Here is a 9,350-nt window from a genome sequence, read left to right as displayed (position 1 = left end):
GAAAGATTGGAAAACATATTAGCAATGTATAAATTCTATTCCAGTAATAGTTCATTATAGCAATATTAGCTAATAAATCTTGGTTTGAACATATGTTTGAATAACATTAACCTACATGGTAGAAAAGCAAAAACAAACACTCCTGGAGTTCCTGATTAGATAATACATTGTCATAGGTTGCTATGTCACCCCAAACCCAAACTAGCAGTGTCTCATAATTAGAGAGTGGTTGATAAATCCTATCAATAAAGTCTTGGGATCTTCATGAAGAGCATCCTAGACAGGAGGGCTAGGTTCATGAATCAAGTGAATGCTTCCTTAAGTATGCTCTTTGCTCTACTGACACCACCCTGGCTGCATTCTGCAATGCTGTGAGGCAAAAAATAAATTTGGTGAGACCTATGCTGCTTCAGGTGATAGGAATACATCAGGGTCTGTCCCAGACTGTCTGATACATAGATAAGATGTCAACAGGTATTCAGGTGCAAGTGGACAGGTGTAGCCCTTAGATTTATCATCCTCTTTCTTCCCTTACTGTGGAATAAGTAAAAAAAGAAAAAAAAAAAAAAACACACCAAAAAACAGAAGGATGGTTTAATAGCTCCATTGGAAGCTATAAGACAATAAAGCCAAACTTTAAACAATCTAAGGAAAAATTTGTCTTCATATATTGCTGGGGTCTTATCCGCAGCTGCAAGGGTTCAGGAATCTGGAAAAGGGCTGCAATGTAAATTAAATAAACTAGACATGAAATATAAATTTAGGAGGCATGGGGGAGTCAGGGGAGGCTCCACTTTCTAGTGAAGTGGACTCTCTGACTGTCCAGACCCATGGCTTTTTATTTGCTGGGAAACACATTGGCCCTTTAAGAATGCAAACAGGTAAGGTTTGATAAATAGGAAAAGATTTTCATTAGTCAACAGAGCCAAATATCAACAGTACAATGATTGAAATTTCTTTTGAGAGCCAAATATTTTTAACTTAAACTATATAGGTAGGTACATTGTTATTAACTTAATTAGGGTACTCCTAAGCTGGCCTTTGCTAAAAACGTCCTCAATCTGATTGAGGTATGTTCGCTGAGGTCGACCCCTTCCAACTCTCCCATCCACACTCATCTTGTATACTTGTTTTGTCTATCTCCTTTCCGAAAACCGACTTCTGCACATGGGCCACGAAGTTTCAATCGCACTGTACGTGCGCGCCCACATGTGGTATTTTGTGGAAGAGCCACACTCAAGGGGCCAAAGAGCCACATGTGGCTCGTGAGCCACGGTTTGCTGACCACTGCCCTAGGAGATGTATCTGTAAACATATTGCTGTGTGAAATGTCTGAGATTTTACTGCCAATTTTCTCCTCTAAGATTTTTATGATTTCATGCCTTACATTTAAGTCTTTTAGCCACCTTGAGTTTATCCTTGTGTTTGGTGTAAGTTGGTGGTCTCATTTCTTCTTTTTGCATGTGCCTGCCAGTTTTCCCAGCACCATTTGTTGAAGAGACTGTCTTTACTCCATTGTATGTTCTTGCCTCCCATGTCAAATATTTATTGACCATAATGGTGTGGGTTAATTTCTGATTCTCTGTTCTGATCCATTGGTCTATATGCCTGTTCTTGTGCCAGTACCAGACACTTTTGGTTACAATGGTTTTGTAGTATAGATTGATATTCGGTATTGTGATCCCTCCTACTTAATTCTTCTTTCTCAAGATTGATGCGGCTATTCGGGGTCTTTTGTAGTTCCATATAAATTTTGGAGTATTTGTTCTAGCTCTATGAAGTATGCCACTGGTATTTTAATAGGGATTGAATTGAATCTGTAGATTGCTTTGGGTAGAAAAGACATTTTAATGAGGTTAATTCCTCCAATCAATGAACATGGTATACACTTCCATTTATTTGTGTCTTCCTCTATTTCTTTTCATTTTTTTTTATGTCATATAGTCCAAGTACATACAGGTCTTTTACCTCCTTGGTTAACTTTATTCCTAGGTATCTTACTTTTTTTGTTGCAATGGTAAATGGGATTGCTTTTTTAGTTTCTCTTTCTGAGAGTTAATTATCGTTATATAAAAACACCCTCAATTTGTGGATGTTGATTTTGTAACCTGCTACCTTGTTGAATTCATTTATTAAGTCTAGTGGTTTCCTGGTGGAGTCTTTATGGTTTTCTATGTATGATATCATGTCATCTGCAAATAATGACAGTTTTACTTCTTCCTTTCCAATTTTGATGCCTTTTATCTCTTCTTCTTGTCTGATTGATGTGGATAGGACTTCCAGTACTTTGTTGATTAAGAGTGGTGAAGTTCCTGTTCTTGTTCCTGTTCTTAAAAGAAATGCTTTTAGTTTTTGTCCATTGACTATTACATTGGCTGTATTTTTGTCATATATGGCCTTTATTATATTGAGATATGATCGCTCTATTCCCACATTGAGAGTAGTTTTTATCAAAAAGGGTGCTGGATTTGTCAAATGCTATTTCTGTATATATTAATATGATCATGTGGTTTTTATCTTTTAAATTATTTATGTGATATATCACATTTATTGATTTGCAAATCTTGTACCAGCCTTATATCCCTGGTAGAAATCCCACTTGATCATGGTTTATGATCTTTTTAATATATTGCTGGATCTGATTTGCTAATATTTTGTTGAGGATTTTAGCATCTGTGTTCATCAGGGTTATTGGCCTATAATTTTCTTTCTTTGTAGTATCTGTATCTGGTTTTGGAATTAGGATAATGCTGGGTTCATGAAAAGAGCTTGGAGTGTTCCATCCTTTTGAATTTTTTGGAATAGTTTGTGGAGGATAGGTGCTAGTTCCTCTTTGAATGTTTGGTAAAATTTACCTGTAAATCTATCTGGTCCAGGAGTTTTGTTTGCTGGAAGTTTTTAAATTACTGCTTCAATTTCATCAGTTGTTATTGACCTACTCAGGTTTTCTGATTTTTCCTGATTGAGTTTTGGAAGATTGTATGTTTCTAGGAATTTGTCCATTTCATCCAGGTTGTCTAGTTTGTTGGCATACAGTTGTTCATAGTATTTGCGTACAATCATTTGTATTTCTGTGGTGTCCATTGCTATATAGCCTTTCATTTCTGATTTTATTTATTTGGGTCCCCTCTCTTTGTTTCTTGATGAGTGTGGCTAGGGGTTCATCTACCTTATTTATCTTTTCAAAGAACCAGCTCTTAGATTTATTGATATTTGTACTGTTTTTTAGTCTTTGTGTCATTTATTTCAACTCTGATCTTTATTATTTCCTTCCTTCTACTTCCTCTGGGCTTTTGCTGTTCTCTTTCTAGTTCATTTAGTGTTAGGGTTAGATGGTTGATTAGCCCTTTTTCTTGTTTCTTGAGGTAGATCTGTAGTGCTATGAACTTCCCTCTCAGGACTGCTTTCATGGTATCCCATAGGTTTGTGTGTTCATTTTCATTTGTTTCCAGGAAGTTTTTAATTTCTTGCTTGATCTCATTGGTAACCCATTCATTGTTTAATAACATGCTATGTAGCCTTCATGCATTTGAGTGTTTTTGAGTTTTTTATTGTAGTTGATTTCTAACTTCATGTCATTGTGTTCTGAGAAAATGCTTTGTATTATATCAATCTTCTTGAATTTATATAGACTTGTTTTGTGCCCTAACATGTAGTCTATCTTTGAGAATGTTCTATGTGCAGTTGAAAGGAATGTATATTTTGATGCTTTGGGGTGAAATGTTCTGTAAATATTGGTTAGATCCATCTGATGTAGTGTATTTAAGGCCTCTGTTTCCTTGTTAATCTTTTGTCTGGAAGACCTATCCAGTGATGTCAGTGAGGTGTTAAAGTCTACTACTATGACTGTATTGCTGTCAATCTCTCCCTTAAAGTTCATCAAGAGTTTTTTTCCTAATGGAAATATAAAATGGTGCAGCCACTTTGGAAAACAGTTTGGCAATTTTTGAAAAGGTTAAACATAGGGTTACCATATGAACCATCAACTTCACTCCTAGGTGTATATACCATAGAGAACAGAAAACATACATCCACACAAAACCTTGTCACAAATGTTTATATAGACACCACTCAAGTGGAAATGACAATAGTCATTTTTCCCATTATGTGAAAACAACCTAATGGTCCATCAAATGATGAATAAATAAATAAAAAGTGGTATACCCATACAATAGGATATCATTTGTCAGTAACAGAAGTGGATGCCAGGAGCTGAGACAGTGACAGTTCTCCTACTCTGATGTGCTCAGCAACTTCATTATTCCTGGGGGGTGGGGAGGGCAGGAGCACCTTCCTTCTGATCACCCTTACCTGAAATGTTCAGCCCTTTGGGTGTTCCATTAGAACATCAGCCTTGATGGGTATAGTATTTGACTAGTGCCCTAACATTAAGAGAAGTCATCAAACTCGAAGCTCAAAATTGTGTGGATCAGAAAAGGTAGCCTTGGTGCTTAGTTTAGCTGGCTATATTAGATTTTGAGCTGGAGATTTTTCTATCTTTTCAGCTTTTTGATGCTTTTAATAAGACATTTTATATATTTTCTCCAAGATGTATAATTGTTTTCACCTGTTGAATTGGTTCAAATAAATGAGCTTGCCACATTCCTGCAAACCAGGGATTTTAAATCCCTTAATCATTTAAAAGTCATGGCCATTAACATCAAGTGGTTATGGGGCTGCTGGGTAGTGCTGCTCCACTTCTCTAATTTGTTCTCCCACCTTCTCATTTTTTTCAGATCTCTTTTCAAATTGCGCCTTGTGAGAGAGACCTTGCTTTAAAGCCAGCATCACCTTCACTTTCTATCTCCCTCATTGTGTTTTTTTTTTTGTTGTTGTTGTTGTTTTACTATTACACTTAGTAATTACCACCTAAGATATTAGAAGCCAGCATCACCTTCACTTTCTATCTCCCTCATTGTTTTTTTTTTGTTGTTGTTGTTGTTTTTCTATTACACTTAGTAATTACCACCTAAGATATTAGGCTTTTATTTGTCAATTGGCTCAGTGTCAGCCTTCCACTTGGAATATAAACTGCCAAAGGGCATGGATTTGCCCAATTGTTCATTGGTGATCCTCAGTGCTTTAAGACTATTCAATAAATGAATAAATACATGACCAATAATTTTGCAACATTATATTGAGTTGAACTTGATTAGTTGGATTGAAATCAGTGACTGCGGTTGTTTGACACCTCCTTGTGTCCACGCCATTTACTATGTCACACCCTCTCTACTTTGCTTTGGCCAATGCGACAGGAACACACTGTCCCAAGTGGAAGCATGAAAACGTGCTTGTGTGTTTTCACTCTCACTCTCTTGGGTCCCACCTCTGCCATGGGAACATCACAGGCCAGCCTGCTGGAGGGATGTGGGGGTCACACAGGGAAGAGCCGGGTCATTCTAGTGGAGGCCATTCTAGACCATCCAGCCCCAACAAGCTTGGCAGGGGCAGCAGATGGTGGAGCAAACCCAGACGAGGTTAACCAAGTCCAATCCAGGTCACCAGAACTGTCCAAGCAACCCGTGGGCTGATAAGAAATAACAAAGTAAATGTGGCTGTTTTAAGTCATTAAAGATGAATTTGTAATGCTGTTACCGTGAACTGATAGATGGTACAAGCAGAAAGCAATCCTTGCACCTGCTTTGTGTGTTATTTATGGCTCTTGGCTAAAAATCCAAGTTTAGGGGAGGGGCTAGAGGAAGTTCCTATTCACGTTAACGTTCATTTTTAAATAATAGAAGACTACTAGCTACTTTCAATCATAAAAGCTGTCTCTGTTAGTAATTAGAATCTCCAGCCCAGTGTAAAAATAAAAATGTCAAACGTTATTAAAGATGAATTCTTCTCTCTTCTCCTGGGTGGAAAGTGTGCTAGGGCTTGAGGCCTGTGTTTGCTAGGCCTTCCGCCTCCACTCCTGAGATGGGAGGGAAAACAAAGCGCAGGTGGCAGTGCCAGGTTCACACCAACGCTTGTTGGCCCTAATGGCCCATCAACCCAGCTCACTTTCTCTTGGAATCTGTGTGCTTTCCAGCCCTTCTTCCACCAGCAGCCTCCAATACAATCCCCATGATGTGTGCGACTCTTTTTACTTTACAAAATACACCTTAAATACATAACATATGCAGAAAGGCAATCAAGTCATATTGTAAGCTTTGTGACACATTTTCACAAGATGAACACACTGTATGACCACCCCCCAGATAAAGAGCTGGAACCCATGAGGGCCCCAGAAGCCCACCTTCTCCTGTTACTCCGCAGCCTCATCTCCTCTTCTAACTCCTAACCCCACAGGTAAACAATTACATTTTCATTGATAAACCTGGTTGGCCTTTCAAGGGTAGAGTGCCCTCTGCTAGCTCTCAGGTAATCAGTTTACCCCAAAATATGCCAAAAAATATTTCACCGTTCCCAAATTGATAAGTCTCATTGTTGTCTTTGTTCCTTGCCTCAGTCCACCACCTGTCTACTTACCTGTGAGCAACCAATGATATGCAAAGACACAGAACAGTGAGCAAAGGAATATCTCTGAGTTATTCTTTGACAAATAACTACTCCCAGATAGCTTAAGAAATTAGATAACATATTAAATCTAATGGTAAAAGGCCTAAAATATTACTTTTTAAGCCATAAAAACAAATCATTCTTTTTTAAAAAATATATATTTCTTTATTGATTTCAGAGAGGAAGGAAGAGGGAGAGAGAGATAGAAACATCAATGATAAGAGAGAATCATTGATTGGCTGCCTCCTGCACGCCCCCTACTGGGGATCGAGCCCGCAACCCAGGCATGTGCCCCTGGCTGGAATCGAACCCGGGACCCTTCAGTCCGCAGGCCGATGCTCTATCCACTGAGTCAAACCGGCTAGGGCAAGACAAATCATTCTTAATGAATCTAGTGACATATAGTTCTTATGTTTCTTTAAAATTTCCAAGCATTTAGGGAAATTTAATTTGTTATAGAATATGAGATCAGTGTCCTCTCCTTATTTTTATTTATACCAGAAATCATGTTAAGCATGAATTGTTAAGTTTCTTTTAAATATTATAACCAGTTCCCTAAAAATGGATCTGGTTTAATAATGGTCTGTTCTTAGTTTCAACATTTTTTAGGATTTTGTGACAAAGAGAGGAATAAAAAGTGATTCAAAGTAGGACATCCTCATTTGTTGCAGATGTTATTAGATTCAAAATTGTATCTCACTTTAAGGAAGCTGTGATGGTGAACCAGAGAAAGGTGGGATGGGTTAATGGACCAGTGAGTACGTCTAACAGTGCTATCAATTTTTTTTTATTCTTCACTGCCTGAGAAGATCTTTCTACAAATTCTATTTCAATTGGAGCACTACCAAGGTGAAGGAAAATAATATTACCATTGGCCATTTACTGCTTGTAACAGTTTGCATTCCTCACACTTTATCTTTCTCTGGAAATGTATCTGTGGTGGGCAGTTAGACAGACATGAGCAGGGCAAGGATGTTGGGCCAGGTACAGAAGGTCATCAGGGTGGACAGCCCCAGGTGCCTAGCAGACAGCTGTAGGGTGGGACCTCATCCCCAGGGTGGGCTTTCCTCCCCAGCATATCGCTGGTCTTACAGTTTGGACCCCTGACCTTTCCTCCCCAGAGGTAACACCTAGGCCTCAGTTGTACTTCAGCTCCAGGCCCAGAGAAGCCACAAAACCAGACAAGTGACCCCACAGCTGACTTTGGGCCCAGCTGCATTGGGTATGACCCCTTGCCCTGGCGCTGACCATCGAGGAGACCATGACCCTGAAAGGACACACCTGGAAAAAGCTGCTGACTGTTCTGCTGAGATCTTCCCTGGGACCTCCCCTAAAATCTCCCCCCTAAAGCTCATAGAACGGAGGACCCAGCGCCTCTCCCTCCCAGGAGCACACTGGCACCTTCCCCTCCCCTCTCTCCATAGGCGAGTTACCATTGTCTTGTTCACTCCCAAGCTTCTAGGGCCCTTCCTTTGCCTCTATGACTTGTTTCCTTGGCCCATTTTTTCTAAGAATTGTTTCTTCCATCTTTATGGTTTTCTAAATAAATCTTCTCTTATAGTTTGAATCTTGGCTCTGAATTCTTTCCTAGCCAGAACCTAAGTACCAAGGTTGCTAAACCCAGGTCTAGTCTGACCCCACCAACCTAACACCTGGTGCCCTTCCAATGGCCCACAATATATCAATTTCTGTTCTCCCAACAAGATTTCTCTTCTGCGAAGTCCCCAAATAGAAACGCTTGGAAAGCCCAAAGGAGAAGCAAACAGCTACCAATATTATTCTCCAAATCAATTTATACGTTTCATCAAAACCAACTCCTTGAAACACACATACACATAAACATAAAATAGACAATACTACACTCTATTATGTACATACAATCTTTTTTCTTATCAATACAAAAGTTTTAGCATTTCATATATTTTTAAGAATGAAAATCTATGTTTTCTTCCTGTCCTATTCAAATAAATAGTTTTACTTATTAGCACTGCTTTCCTTGAAATGAGTATTTTCAGAGCTTTGGGGTACATCTGCTATGTGAATCACAAACTTTTGTCCATCGTTGAGGGTGATGAGGGCCTCTTGTCCCACAGGGAGGCTGAGTTTGACGGTGCTTTTGGTGGCCGTGTCTTCCAACAATACCTGGACGAGCTGAAAGAGGGAAATGTTTAAAAGCAAAAGGTAAAATAATGCAGGGCCCACCATTTGAATTCTTCTACCACACCCTCGCCCCCACATTGGGAAGCTTGTGGATTTATTCTGCTACAGGAGATCCTAATTTCTCAGGGGAATGCTCAGGGTCGGTGAGGACTTCATGGAAGGAATCTCCACCAGAGATGGTGCAAGAGAGGCCAGGGGAGTGGGAGCAGGTGGGCTCTCTTTAGGAAAAGGAATGGGGGCTGCCTGCCATTGTTTGTGAGACACTGTTTAAAAAACAACACTCTCAGCCAGGCTGTGGTGGCTCAGTGGATTGAGCGTTGTCCCATGGACCGAGAGGTCCCGGGTTGGATTCCCAGTCAAGGCACATGCCCGGGTTGCGGGCTTGATTCCGAGTAGGAGGCATACAGGAGGCAGCCGAGCAATGATTCTCTCTCATCACTGATGTTTCTATCTCTCTCTCCCTCTCCCTTCCTCTCTGAAATCAATAAAAAACAACACTCTCCCATTGAAGATGTGGGAGAACTGGACTCACGAGGAAGCTGTGAAATACCCATGGGCTTCCCGGTGGCTGTAGCACACATCACTTTGGCTGCCTTCCAGATGGATACCAATCCTGCATCTTGCCAGTTCTGGGCTAACATAATTGGGTCAAGTTCTCACATAGACCCTCCCTCCACCATCGTCAAATA

General features: G+C 39.9%; 1 protein-coding gene across 1 annotated transcript in view; it reads right to left on the bottom strand.

The window, feature by feature from the left end:
• Positions 1-8,325: 8,325 nt before the first annotated feature.
• Positions 8,326-9,350, bottom strand: part of RFX8 (RFX family member 8, lacking RFX DNA binding domain) — a 62,067-nt gene continuing 61,042 nt past the window's right edge. Inside the window, exon 11 of the mRNA XM_014534308.1 lies at positions 8,326-8,652. Coding sequence (XP_014389794.1) covers positions 8,476-8,652 — 177 coding nt within the window. The 3' untranslated portion in view covers positions 8,326-8,475. The remainder of the gene's footprint in view (positions 8,653-9,350) is intronic.

This window comes from Myotis brandtii, unplaced genomic scaffold (genome assembly GCF_000412655.1).
Source record: "Myotis brandtii unplaced genomic scaffold, ASM41265v1 scaffold1285, whole genome shotgun sequence".
Taxonomy (NCBI): Eukaryota; Metazoa; Chordata; class Mammalia; order Chiroptera; family Vespertilionidae; genus Myotis; species Myotis brandtii.
This window is presented reverse-complemented; position numbering and strand designations above follow the sequence as displayed.